We start from the raw sequence: 15,136 nt of genomic DNA on the forward strand, positions 1-15,136 counted from the left end.
ACTGATGCTGCAATCAATGCATAAGCCTTGTTGTCCTTATATTCCCAAATGGCGAATTCCTTGTTTGAGGTAGGCTATTCTGGTTCTTTGTCTCCTTCTCCAACACACACTCCTTTCCACAGCTCATTAAAAATGAGAGTGTGTTTGATTTTCCGAGACCACTCAGGATAATTTTCCTTCCCATTGAGGACCACTCCCACAATAGATATTAATGAGTGCATTTTAAAAAATGTATTATGCTGTCAATATATAAAAAATGCACTTCTGTTGGTAAAAAAAATGCAGTTATGGTGATTATAAGAAATGCAGTAGGGGAAGGTGGTATACCGAACAACGTTATACCATGATTCCAAGATAGTAAAAACAATGAAATGAGCGTTGTATATATATATATATATATATATATATATATATATGAATATGAAACCTGGACAATGTATATGGGGGAGCGAATTCAAGTGAAGGCAGAGTTACGGGGTATGGCAACTGGTGGAGAGAGAGCAGAAAAAAAAAGACTCAGCATTTGTGTATGCGTTGAATTATATGACTGCACCTCTTACCAAATGCCAAACAACGTGATTGCACAAATATCAAATGCCAAACAACGTGTTTAGGAAATCTGAACACCGTGTTCCCGTCTTTGAAGGAGGCAACGATCATTCAACGCACAGTCTCCCCATTGTTGCTCTCTCAGAATTAAAAGGGAATGACGCCATGAACAATATAGCAGCATGACCATGGAGTTCACCGCACTTTAATGCGTGACATTCAATGCACAATCAAGCATCTAGTGTACACAATAAACTGACAAGCAGCGCGTTCAATATTAAGTTGAAAGAGCATTCAATAGACAAAGAATATGGTAGGGATTTTAGGAGTTACAAAAAGCATAAATCTAAATTTGGGAGTTGGCACAGTGGGAGGAGGCGGGTTGCAGTGACAAAGCAAGAATACTTGCTAAGGTTTTGCAAATGGGGTAGCAAGCTAAGTGGGCTTGATTGTGGGGAAAAACTCCACAGTTAAGCGCGCTTGAGCCAGAGGAGTTCTGGGATGGGTGACCTCCTGGGAAGTCCTGGTTACCGGGTGCAAGCCCCGGAAGTGATGATTGATGCTATGTGATTCGTTCTCCACATTTCACTAGTTTCAATCCCACTTCTTCACCCTTGTGAGCATCACCCGATGCAATGAGTGCTAAGTGAACTATTCAAAAAATCATGAGAAATTAGTCAGTTACGACTACCTCTCATGGAAATGGTCATACGTTTGAATGACTTACTTAACGCAGTTGAATCCCAAAAATGATATCTAATATAATGCACTGCGTAAATCCTCCATACTTAAATTCAAAAAGAGTCAAGGGATCTCTACTTGAATGGTTCATGAGGCACAATACTTGCTAAGGTTTTGCAAATGGGGTAGCAAGCTAAGTGGGCTTGATTGTGGGGAAAAACTCCACAGTTAAGCGCGCTTGAGCCAGAGGAGTTCTGGGATGGGTGACCTCTTGGGAAGTCCTGGTTATCGGGTGCAAGCCCCGGAAGTGATGATTGATGCTATGTGATTCGTTCTCCACATTTCACTAGTTTCAATCCCACTTCTTCACCCCTGTGAGCATCACCCGATGCAATGAGTGCTAAGTGAACTATTCAAAAAATCATGAGAAATTAGTCAGTTACGACTACCTCTCATGGAAATGGTCATACGTTTGAATGACTTACTTAACGCAGTTGAATCCCAAAAATGATATCTAATAAAGCAAGAATGCCAGAGTGCACTGACCATAATAATACAACATCCAATTAATTCAACGCAGAGAAGTAATCTGGCCAGAGGTTAGATAGAATAATGGCAGATATGACAGACTGGGAGTTACAAGGCAGAGAGGGAAGCCAAAGAATGGCCATGGCTCCGATACCATTTCATGCCAAGAGGTAACTCCTCAAATGAGATTATTATTATTCATTTAGGATGTTCATTATTATATACATGAGGGAGTGACTGTTGCGTTTCATCTCCCGATGACTCCATTTTCTCTATTATTTATTTACACTATTTACAATTGTTCACCCAATCCCTATGATTAGGTGTCAACAATAAGTATAATCATTGCCCTAATGCTTTGAAAGACAATCCCTTACGATAGAATATTAGCATTGACTATCATTCAAGTCCAAAAGGAGATTACAAGCTTTCATTAAATCTCACTTCATCAAGCTTTTTTGAGAATTCAACGATTAGGCTAATATGTTGCCTAACAAAGTAATAATATACAAGATGAGAGTCATTTGGCCAAAAGATGGATAGAACATGCATCCGATTCCTTGATAATCCTAAGTATCCATGGGGTGGACAACCATTAATTCATTATTAGCCACTTCTCAATCAACAATTGATGATGGAATTTATGCATGGAACTTGAATTCAAAGGGATGGGCATTTCCTCCTCTTGCATGTTGGAAGTTATGAGTATGTAGTCTTTTGAACCCTCCGTGGAAGAAATGCCTGGTTGTTGTAGGATTATGAATTAGTGTGGGAACATGCTTATGAGGATGAAGATTAGAAGCTAGCTTCGCTAAACCTAGTAAGGTTCTATTGAAGCTATTTGTTATATGTTTGGTATCTTGCCCTACCTTTGTTTGAAAGTTTTGTTGATAGTGAGAACAATGATTTATTTTGGAGATTTTGGCTTCTAGTTTTAAAACGCGGCCAAGGTTGGGTTTCCCTTTAGGTATTTGGCTCTAATTTATTTGATAAAAGCCTTAGGCTTCTTGTCTATTACAATATTTGGTTAACATAGGCATGTTATTTTTCTTGGTTTTCTAGCATGCCGTGGATTTCCTTTTTGGGATAATACCTTTGTGGTTTGTTTTGTGTTTTGGTCCTTCATGGTCTATTATACACCTTGGACTCCTACCTTTTGGTATTTTCAAACCTTGTTTTGGACCCTTGCATTGGCTTCAATGGAAAATAAGACTCCCTTTATTTGAATTTCCTGAGCTTCTCTCCCCTACATACAAGGTTTACCCTTGGTTAATTTCCCATAGGTTTTGGGTCTTTCTTAGATATGTTGCCAACATGGGCTATAAGAGAGGTGTAGGAATTTAGAAGGATATTGACAAATCTTGAGGAATGAATACGATTTAACCAAACATTGATATTCATAGTGACCTCCAAGGTGCATGAGAATGAACACATGTACATCATAGATTGCAACAATAATGAATTCCTCTTTTTTAGCAGAAAGAAAAAGTGGATGAATTGCAAGTTCAGTGCAAATTGTTAATAAACATGGTACTCAAGTTAAACAAAAACTTAATAATAACATCAAATCATACCATCTTTGTAACTATAGGTCAAATTGAGATAAACAAAAAAAATATTGTATACCACCATAGTATAATATTTCCACACTTACAATTTAATAATGGCTTTCATATATGGTAGATTATCCATTTAAACTATTGCCATTTGACTAATAAATATTATTTTACAATAAAAAAGTTAATTTTAAAATCACACCACATACCACACCAAATATTCCATGTAAAAGCCTTACAAACATAACATTTAAGTATGGGGGATTTTCGCAGTGCATTATATTAGATATCATATTTGGGATTCAACTGCGTTAAGTAAGTCATTCAAAGTATGACCATTTCCATGAGAGGTAGTCGTAAAGTGACTAATTTCTCATGATTTTTTGAATAGTTCACTTAGCACTCATTGCATCGGGTGATGCTCACAGGGGTGAAGAAGTGGGATTGAAACTAGTGAAATGTGGAGAACGAATCACATAGCATCAATCATCACTTCCGGGGCTTGCACCCGGTAACCAGGACTTCCCAGGAGGTCACCCATCCCAGAACTCCTCTGGCTCAAGCGCGCTTAACATAACATTTGTAAGATAAAAGAAAACCTTTGAGGTTAACAATTCAAAACTTCTCAAAACGAATGGTTGGTAAAAGTACAAGGAACCACATAATTTGAAGAAAGGCAACATACACTTCATTTAATTATTACGAAATAATTTTATTCACCCGATACATGAGGAACGACGGAATATAGATTTAAATATAATTTTTGTTTATTATTTATAAATAAATAAATTATTTGATTGGACAGTGTTTAAAACACTGTCCAACGTTCGAATCCTGCCGCATGTGACACGGGGAGAAAAATTCATGGCATATGATGACATAAGAATAAGAAAATGTATTCCTGCTGTTCACATCGTCCTTTTTCTTTTTATTTTTATTTTGGGCGGCCGTTGAGAAGGCCATTCTTGCCGGATGTTCGATGCAATTTTTACATGTTGCCCTGCTCAAATCTTTGGATATTTACAGGCACAAGGTTTACTGTTCGATTCCCCAGGATCCGGAGGAGAAGGTGTAAGTTCGATCCTCAGGACACAGAGGCGAAGAGGGTTTAGAGACGGTGTAAGTTCGATCCTCAGGGCACAGAGGCGAAGAGGGTTTAGAGACGGTGTAAGTTCGATCCTCAGGGCACAGAGGCGAAGAGGGTTTAGAGATCGATTCCCACAGGGCACGGAGGTAACGAAGGTTTAGAGATCAGTTTGATTCCTCCGGGCACACAGGCGAAGAAGGTCTGGAGTTCGATTCCCACAGGGCACAGAGGCGAAGGAGTTTTAGAGTTCGATTATCACAGGGTCCAGACGCAAAGAAGATCGTCGTTTAATGTAGGCAAGCTGAATCAATGGGGTGCAGCCAGTCGAAAATCGACAACGAGGAGTCGGTGGCCAGGTGCAAGGAGCGGAAAGTGTTAATGAAAGAGGCGGTGGCAACGCGTAATGCCTTCGCCGCCGCTCATTCGGGGTACATAGTTTCGCTGAAGAACACGGGTGCCGCACTCAACGACTACGGCCAGGGCGAGGCGATTGAAACCCCGCGCCCGGGTGTTGACGTGGTCCCCCAGATATTCAGCGATCCACTGCCCCCAGCCCCTCCGCCGCCTCCGCTGCCTCCGCTCACCGATTTCCAGCGCCCCCCGCTGACTGCCCCGCTGAAGCGCACCCACAGTGCGCCGCCCATCCAGCAGCAGCCGGAGGCCAAAAAACCCCCCGAAGCCCCCGCCTCCTCCATTGTAGAAGAAGAAGAAGACGAAGACGAAGAGGAGGAGGAGGAAGAGGAGCATGTGGTCGAGGTGTCGGAGGCGGTTCGTCCGCCGCCACCACCTCCGCTTAGCAACAACCCCCCGCCGCCTCCGCCTGCGCCGCAGAATAGTTCCTGGGATTTCTTCGACAACATGCTCTCGTACACCAACCCCGAACCCCAACCCTCCGTTGAAGAACCGGAGCACCACGACCACGATCACAACCACGATCACGGCGGCGACCGCGACCGCGACCACGCTCACGTTTACGCCGACATCAAGAAAAACCAGCAAAACCACCACAGAGACGATGAGACCGCCACCGATACCGACACCGACACCGCTCAAACCGGGATCGTTGAAGATTCTCCCGTCAGGATGCCGGAAAAGTCTGTCGCGGCCATGGAAAACAAAATTTCTGACAGAAAGGCCAACCACATGCAGCTGTCAGTCCCTCCCGACAGAGGGGGAGCTAAAGGCGGTGGAAAGGAACTCTTGAAGGTCTTAGCTGAACTTGATGATCACTTCCTTTCGGCTTCCGAGAGCGGTTATGAGGTCTCAAAGATGCTGGAAGCCAATCGCTTGCATTATCACTCAAATTTCGCAGATAATAAAGGTTCTTTAATTCCGCTCCGCTCTTTTTTTACCTCTTTATTCAGGGGTTTCTGTTTCAAGCATCTGTTTTGAGCCCATTAAAGTGAAAATTAGTTCAGTATTTTCTATGTTGATAATTCGCAAGTCTTCGTTCTGTATCTTTTGTTTTGATAATTCAGAGCTTTAGATTAGGGCCATAAGTGGAAGAAATTGAAATCGGTTAGATCTTCCGTGAAATACTTGCAACAGAAATATACCACGATCAATAACTGGGAAAATACCTCCGAGAGGAATGCACATTGAGTAACCCGAGTCTGCCAAATTTTGAGTTTGATCCCTGAGTTTTGCGATCTCAAAATCAACGTCATCGGATTCTTTGCTCGTATTTTCCTGAAAGAAAAGATCCTTGAGCTATGTCTAGCTATATGCCCTTACTGACATTTTGTTTTACGAGTACAATAAGTTACAGTTATCGACATGAAAACATCGGAAATGAGGATGAACGGTTTATCTTCAGATTGCCAGGGTCATAAGGTTAGCTAAAGCATAAAACATAGCGTTCAAAATAATGGGTCATTATCAAGTTTGGATACCGCGTTAATTGTTTTCAAAATAGAAACCCAAATTTTAGAGGTATGGATATTAAACCTTTTTTTTTTTTCCCTGAGTCCAGCTATTGTGGCTTCTTTCTTCTAAAAAATTACTGGCCGTGAGTATATTTTATACACTGAACAACTCATTCCACAATAGCAAATTCTCTTGTGATTGATAACTGAAGGAACCTGGTTGCACGGTGGCTAGATAGAGATATCTCATACTAGCGATGCTCTGTCTCTAGATACATATTGAGCAATACAACCAACCATTATCGTCTTTTCTGTGATTGATGATTAAATGAACCTAGTATTATATTAGGCCAAGTTAGCTGGACACCTTCCATCATTTATTTCTCCCAAAAATACCAGTTCAGGAGTATATTATTAAGTGGCTCAACCAACCATTGCAGAGTTACATCCAATTTACTAATATCTGCCACAAAAGTTGCTGATTTGCTGGTGATATCTTGATTTTTTCACTATCTTTACTCAAGATGTGAAGTTGCCCCTAAAAACTTGTGGTGCTTTTGTATCAAACTTTTGGCAATTTAAAAAATTAATATATTTTGTATTTATTATTTTTGCCCCAATTTTCTTTGACTTTCTATGCCTCAAGGCTCAAACCCATCACTTTTGACATGTTTTTGGTAACATTGATGCTGGTGTTTGCAATATATTTCATTTTAGCTATAGTCTATTATAATATAGCTAGTCTTAGACTTAGATCAATGACACCTAATGTATATTCTTGGAATGTCTTTCATGATGATGCTAATCACAATCATGCATTGTAAACATACAGTCACTCACTTATTATTCAAATCAATTTATTTCTTCTTTTTTTTTTTACACGTACTTGGGAAAGCTTTTGTGGGGAAGCACCACCACTCCTAGTAGCTTTCAAGACAAGGAAACTTCTAACATGAGGTGAAGGATTTTCTTTTGCTTAAAAGCCTCGTTTGAGGAATATCTGTCATGTGAAAATCACTCGGGACTTGTACTTGGCCTCATTTACTCCTCTGGGCCCACTTCAATGTGAGGAAATTTCTAACATGAAGTGAATGATTTTCTCACTTGAAAGCCTCATTTGAGGCATATCGATCCCATGGAAATCACTCATGATTTGTACTTGGCCACATTTACTTATTTGTAATTAAAAGCCTCGTTTGAGGTGTAGGTATTATATTAAAATCACTCGGATCTTGCATGTCTCACCTTGCTTATTTGTGAGCATTTCGTATTGGGTTTTGAATCTAGGATTCATTATGGTAAGCACTATGCCCTTACCACTCCATAACATGACCTAATCATTGAGATTTGCTCTCCAAGTAGAATCCACATTAAGCATAATTGTACTTAAATGATTTTGGTTTATGTAAATGTGTTAAAATTGGCAACAAGGGCCAAACTCCATATGGGTCACCTTATTTATGGCAGTTGATATTTTTCTTGGATTCCTCTCTCCGAGAAGTGTAGGATTGATCTAAAAATCATCCGATTCCGACACGTATTTATGGAGATATGAATTTATTCATATTATTGACAATTTGTCAAGGTCGACCAGCAAGCTAATCAAGCACTTTTACCCCAGCAAGACCTCAATGTTGCATTTAATTAGAGGAGACCTCAAGTCATTTGAGGAGCACATCATCTCATGATCTCTCCCTCCATTTGTTTGGGTATGTCTTCTCACAAGGAGGACGTGGTGGAAAGAGAGATCTAAGGAGCCCTAGCCGCTATCAAGTGGAGATCTAGCTGCAGTCAAGAAAGGAGATCTAGCCGTAATCTAGAGGAGCCCTAGCTGCAGAAAAGGAGCCTTAGCCGCAGTTAAAGGAGGGACCCTAATCCGTAACCGAAGGAAGCTCTAATCCGCAGCCAAAGGAAGCCCTAGCCGCAGCAAGGAGAGGACTGGACAGCGAGGGCATTTAAGGGTTGTTTCAGGGGTCCGTTTAGAGGACAAAGCTGTTGGTTGGAGGGCCGAGGCCCTGTTCTTGGAGGCCGAGGCAAGGAGGTATGTTTGAGGGCTTGCTGGAGGGTGGACAGTCCTCCTAAGAGGCTGCCGCAGGCCTAGTTAAGGTCCTGTAGGGTGCGCAGCTGTTTTAGGGAGACAAGTCTATGCGTTGGGCTTGAAACTGCTCTAAAGGAGCAGCGTGGAGGGTAGCATCCCATTGGAGGACAGCCGCAACCTATAGGAGCAATTCTGGGCCAGTTTGATGGGCTGTTAGGGACTATGGTTAGTGCCCTAACCAGTGCCAGAATTGCAGCAAGTTCAAAACAACAGTGTTGGAGTTCTTGTAGGATAAAATGATGTTGCGTTGATGATGTTTGGACACTGTTTTGAGGATGTTTGCTACAGGGGTTGCTATGTGCTAGGCCACAAGCCATAACACTATAGCAAAGGTTGCGTAAGGCAGTCTAGGATGTGACACAACATCAGAGCAAAGGAAGGAGTGAATCAAATCAAAACTATGAGCATTGTTTGGACTGATTAAGCTAACTGTTGGAGGCCGAAGTTGATTGGGCTTGATTAAGTCACCTAGAGGAAGTTTTCCATCCAGTTTGATTAGCATTGGTATTTCTGATCTAGGCTTTTTTCTACTGCTGTCATAAAATATTAGATTTGTATATTTGTACTATCTCTCTCTCTCTCTCTCTCTGCTGAACTATTGAAGGATATAAGAAGAATTGATCAAGGGTTTCCCCACATTGGGGTTTGTCCTTGGCTGGTGCCACATCTTGTGTCCTCTTGTCATGGCTTGTTTTCTATTGTTTATGTTTATGTTCTGTCTGTGTTTTACTATCATGTTGATGTGATTGCTAGTTTGGATATTGATATTGGGCTTATAAGAAAATTGAAGTAAATTGCTCTTAAGCATTGAACATACGAAAATTTAGCAAAATGACATAAGTTGAATAAGTAGTTCACAACACAAACCTTTTTATTGGTTCTAGTTTGTTGCTTCACATCTAATCAATATGCGTGTCAAAATTTACAATAGCTCAAAACCCATAATTTTAATTTAATCAAATGCCAAAATTTATGATCGCTCAAAATCCACAATTCTAATTTAATCCACATAGTATTCATCTTCATACATGTGCATGAATTTGGTCTTGTTTTTATGTTTAAAGCCAGCCATGAATTGAATTTGTGCATGCATCCATGCTCACAATGTCATTGGAATGTGTCTAAGATGTGTATTGTTTGTATTTGGCATCCAATACGATCTCACAAACCTTAATGAAACCTTAACGAATCTAGCAAAAGGTATTCTAGGTGATTGCAATGGAGTATGTGAAGAGTAAACATGTTGCATTGAGAGAAGTTACTCTATAGCTCGAGTGGGGGAGATCTTCAATACTTCATACATGCACGTGTGTAAAGCTAAAGATTGAAATGTTTTCTTTCTTTTAGTTACAAGAAAAAAGAAGAAGAAAGAGTTAATGATAGATATATATTTTTAAACAACAACTACATATTAGCATAGATCCATCGTAACCTTGGATCTATTATATGCTTTTGCAAGGATAAAAGAATGCGTAGTTTGCATCGACAACTTTTATGTGTACACAAACATAGATAGGGATACACATAAGTTCTGTGATTAATTTATTAATGAAGAACTGTTGATTGGGTATAAATTTGTTTATGTGTATGTGATTCAGATCGAGTAATTTTGCTTCTATTAAATATTTTATGTGTTAGGAACTTAGCCGTGTATTCGTTTAGTAATTAATTGAAGTGAACCAAATACTGGGTGTTGGGTTTGGGAAATTCTAACATTGTATCAGTGATCCAAATTGGATCTTAGAACACTCTCTAAGTTTTCATGAACTCTTTAAAATTCATGCCAAAGTTTCAAAGTCTTATAATGATCAAGCTTATCGAAGGTATCCTCGTAACAATTGGTGATCAACGCGGAGCAACGAGGACCGTCGGTCAGCGCGCAGACCGTCGACCCATGGTAATGCGTGCTATCGCAAATTAGCAAATCTAGAGGCCGAAAGCACCTGGACTCGAAAAATCATAAAATGCAACAGATATTGTTCTGATTCCGTCAGAAGCATGGTTCCACAAAAACCGGCAGGATATCGGAAGGACTTCGAGCGGTAAGCGGTTTCAACCGAGTCCCGCCCGATGCCATACAATGGTTGCCATGCATCCGGTGGAAGAGAGAGAAAACCACTCACATCGGACGGATAAACATCATGTTACTTATCCGCTCAATATGGACGATGACCGTAGGATTTGGAGGCTCCAGATCAACGGCAGAGACACGTTCCGATGGATGACCGGATTTGACGAGGTTAACAGGTAGAGTTGTATAGGATTTGAAGTCCGATATGGACGATGCGTTGGTAGAAGATCGTGTTCGCAGGCATTCTTGGAGTTAACGGTAAAAACGATCGTTTCGAGTATGTCCAAGAGAATTGACATTCATCTGTTTTGTAGAAATTTCTGTTTTCCCACCCCGGTTTTCAGTTTCTCCTTATTTCTCCCATATAGTTAAATGCCCTTTCCCATAACCATACATTTAACAAGCTGAAAAAAATAAATTTGCTGAAAACACAAATTCTGGAAATTTTACAGAATGCTGGAAATTGCAGAAATAAAAATCAGCAGTAATAAACAGCCATTAAAACACATTTAAACACTGAGATTTTTGGTCAATGTGACCCTGGAAAAACCCCCTACAACTCTTGGGGAAAACCAGTTTGACAGCTCTTCTTTATTTCTGAAAATTGCCTTTTACAGTGAGAAATTTTCAGCAAAAAATCAGCAAGCAAATTTACAACTTATCTCTTTTCCCATGCTTCACAGCAAACTTGAAATTACAGCAAACAGGACAGCAATAAATGCTGTACGGTCTCCTCGATTTTCGTGCCCACTTTCAGCATTAAATGCTGCTGTATAGCCCTCGTTTTGTGTGCAGAAAAACCAGCAAACTGCTCCTCGATTTTTGTGCAAACCTCTCCTCGAAAATCGTGCCAAAATCTACCTTTCACTGTGTGCTGAATCAGCTGTACAAATCTGCTCAACTGCTGCCTTGGAATGTGTGCCACGCTGCTGTCTCCTTCTCCTCCCTGCTCAGAAATCTCTCTTGCTCTCCTTCTCCCAATCTGCTCATGAAAGAATTGAATCGAATGTGATCTTTTCTTCTTTTTCCTCACTTAATATAACTCCAAGTGACTTTTGGGTGACCCAAGTGACTTTTGGGTGATCTCTAAATCCAATGGCTGAAATAGATTTAGATCAATGGCTGAGATTAAATGCTCATTTAAATCTCACTTTTTATTTTTTAATTCACCCCACTTTAATAAAGACCCACTTAGTCATTTATTTCCAAAGTCACTTTTCCTTTCTAATTTTTCATTGACTTTATAAAAGTCACTTTAAAATTAGACTTAGTAACTTTATCACTTAAAGTCACTTTTAAATTAGATTTAACTTTATAAAATTATAAAGTCACTTTAGGAGAAAAATTAAATTCTTTTGGACACTTTTCCCTAGGCCAAAGATCAAAGCCTAAGGGAACCACCTGTCCTCCGGTACCAAATTTCAACACTCCCTCTTATCGAGGAAGGTGTTCCTCACCACACCCATCTTGTCTCTGAAGTAGACATGCTTGCCCCGTGGTAAGGCTTTGGTAAGGATATCTGCAACCTGCTCATCAGTGGAAATATACTCAAGCTTCACAACTCCCTTCTGAACATAGTCTCTGATGAAATGATATCTGATCCCGATATGCTTTGACCTGTCATGAAATACTGGATTCTCCGTGAGTTTAATGCAACTCTGATTATCACAGTAAATCACTAAAGGTCTCAACGGCTGACCAAATAAGCCAAACAACATCTTGCGAAGCCAGATAGCCTCACAACTAGCTAGACTGGCTGCCATATACTCTGCTTCCGCTGAACTCAGTGCTACTGACTGCTGCTTCCGGCTGAACCATGACACTACTGCTGAACCCAACCCAAAACAACACCCTGAAGTGCTCTTCCTATCAGAAGCACAACTTGCCCAATCAGAATCAGTGTATCCTGCCAATCTCACTCCATCTCCCTGCCTGTAGTCCAGACCATAATCCACTGTTCCCTGCAAGTACCGCAAAATGTGTTTTGCAGCCACCCAGTGAACCTTCCTAGGCTCACACATAAACTGACTCATCGTGTTGACTGCAAAACAGATATCTGGTCTAGTGTTGACTAAATACATCAAGGAACCAATCAGCTGCCTGTACAATGTGGGATCCACCAACTCGGAATCCGAAGCATGAAGCTTTTTCCAGTTGGTGATCATCGGTGTCGACATGGGTCTACAATCCTCCATGTGGAATCTGCTAAGGATGTCCACAATATACTTCCCCTGCCCTAGGAAGAAATGCCCCTCCTCCTGCCACACCTCCAAACCCAAAAAGTAATGCATCAAGCCGATGTCCTTCATCTCGAACTCCGTCGCATCTCTCTTGCAGTGCTCTATGAGTCTCTCTGCACCTGTAATGATCAAGTCATCCACATACAGCACCAGAATGAGAGGCTCCTCACCAATCGCAATAAAGTAAAGGTTCGGATCTGCCTCACTCTTTGTGAAACCCATCCCCTGCAAATATGTATCTATCCTGGAGTACCAAGCTCTGGGAGCTTGCTTCAGGCCATAAAGGGCCTTCTTCAGTCTGCACACATGGGACTCCTTCCCATGCACCTCAAAGCCCTGTGGCTGCTCAATGTACACCTCCTCCTGTATGAAGCCATTGAGAAATGCGGTCTTCACATCCATCTGGTGGATCTTCCAACCCATCTCTGCTGCTATCGATATAATGGAGCGGATCGAAGTATATCAAGCCACGGGAGCGAAGGTCTCCTCATAATCAACTCCCTCTACCTGGGAGAACCCTCTAGCCACAAACCTCGCTTTGAATTTCTCAATGCTGCCATCTACAGCATGCTTTACCTTGTAAAGCCATCTGGAAGTAACCACGGATTTGCCCCCAGGCCTCGGCACCACCTCCCAAACATCATTCTTCATGATAGAAGAATACTCCTCCTGCATGGCCTCTCTCCAGACCTGCTGGCTAGCTGCCTCCTCATAGCTAGAAGGCTCAGAGTCAAGGATGCTGGTAACCATCGCCATATAGCTACGAAACCTCTCAGGTGGTCTACTCTCTCTGACCGGCCTCTTCGGCTCAGCAACAGATGTGGCATCTCTCAAGGTGTCCTGAAGCCACTTGGGCTTTCTCTTCCCTGAGTATGCTTCTCCCATAGGAGAATGAAACTCCTCCTCCTCATCACCATCAGTAGCCTGAACTCCTGACTGTCTGTCTGCTGTCCTCCTGCCTGCACCTGAACCTGTAGAAGCTGAGGTACCGTGTGAACTGTCCATCAATGGACTCCCTAGTGAACTGCTCTGTGAACTGCTCTGCATGCTGCCCGGAGCACCACCCCTCTGGCTCGGCGAGCCACTGCTCATTGACGGACCTGACATCCTCATAGATGTACCTCTGGATCCTCCTGATCCCTGCGACTGACTCAACTGCTGCTGAGGGTCTGGCTGATCCAGATACTCTAACTCCCGTGACCTCCTAAAGGCCCTGTCCTCCTCGAACTTCACATCTCGTCTGACAACAACTCTTTCTGTGCAGGAATGTAAATTCGAAAGGCCTTTGAGGTCTCACTGTAGCCCACAAAGATACCCTTCTCTGCGGTGGGCTCTAGTTTGGTCCTCTTCTCCTTGGGTATATAGGAGTATGTAATGCATCCAAAGATGAAGATGACTAATATCAGGCTTCTTCCCAGAGAAAGCCTCCTCCGGAGTCATGTGCCCCAAGGCACGATGCGGACTCCTGTTCTGCAAGTAAACAGCTGTGTTGCAGGCCTCTGCCCACAAGAACAATGGCAACCCCTGATCATGTAACATGGCTTTGGCAGCCCCTATGATGGATCTGTTCTTCCTCTCCGCAACCCCGTTCTGCTGGGGGTTGTAAGGAACAATGAACTCCCTCCTAATGCCTGCCTCCGCACAATAGTCAACAAACTCTCCAAGGGTGTACTCTCCTCCATTGTCCAACCTCAAAGACTTGATCTTTCGACCTGTCTGAGTCTCCACAAGAGCTCTGAACTCCTGAAACCGCTTGAAGACCTCACTCTTGGTCTTCAAAAAATAAATCCAGGTCCTCCTGGAGTGATCATCAATGAATAAAACATAGTACTCATATCCATTCAAGGAAACATGAGACATCCGACCGCTCACATCGGAATGAATCAAATCAAGTATCCCCGTCGCTCTGCTGTCACTGCTGGGAAAAGGGGTTTGCCAAATTTGCCCATCGCACAACCTCTGCAAGTATCAAAGTGATCAGTACTGAAATCTGGCACACCTGTAGTGATCTCCCGCAATGTCCTCAAGGCTCCATGATACATATGTCCCATCCTGCGGTGCCAAATCTCACACAGCTCAGAACTGCTAGCTCTGCTGTCGGTACTACTGCTCAATGCCAAAAGGGGCTGGAATGCAAACTTGTACACCTTTGCATGGCGTACACCTATCACTCTAGCTGAATCATCTGGAGTGCCCCTGGGATACATCAACACCTGTCCTCCCCTGAACAGTACCTCATATCCTCTGTCCTCCAAAGCTGAGACGGATATGAGGTTCTTCCTCATCCTTGGCACATAAAGAACTTCTGACACCTTCAAGGGAGGTTTGGACTCCCTCTGAAATGTCACTGTCCCCACCCCGACTGCTCTAACAACTCTGTCATCACCGAGTACTACCTCAATATCAGTGCCACTCTCTGAAAGCTCTGAGAAGTACTCACAGACTCCTGTCATTTGACGTG

At 42.2% G+C, this 15,136-nt stretch overlaps 1 protein-coding gene across 2 annotated transcripts in view; it reads left to right on the plus strand.

Moving 5' to 3' along the window:
- LOC149234010 (protein ALTERED PHOSPHATE STARVATION RESPONSE 1-like) overlaps positions 1-15,136 on the plus strand; it is a 60,934-nt gene that overhangs the window by 27,399 nt on the left and 18,399 nt on the right. The window contains exon 1 of one of the 2 annotated variants that reach the window (XM_089371711.1): positions 4,226-5,722. The exons of the other annotated variant lie outside the window; for it this stretch is intronic. Within the exon in view, the coding sequence (XP_089227837.1) occupies positions 4,711-5,722 (1,012 nt within the window). The 5' untranslated portion in view covers positions 4,226-4,710. Of the gene's footprint in view, positions 1-4,225; positions 5,723-15,136 lie in introns of those variants that run through there. 2 annotated transcript variants of the gene reach the window in all.

Source organism: Pinus tabuliformis, chromosome 8 (assembly GCF_031772625.1).
Source record: "Pinus tabuliformis cultivar Carrire ecotype Pingquan chromosome 8, CPIR1, whole genome shotgun sequence".
NCBI classification, from domain to species: domain Eukaryota; kingdom Viridiplantae; phylum Streptophyta; class Pinopsida; order Pinales; family Pinaceae; genus Pinus; species Pinus tabuliformis.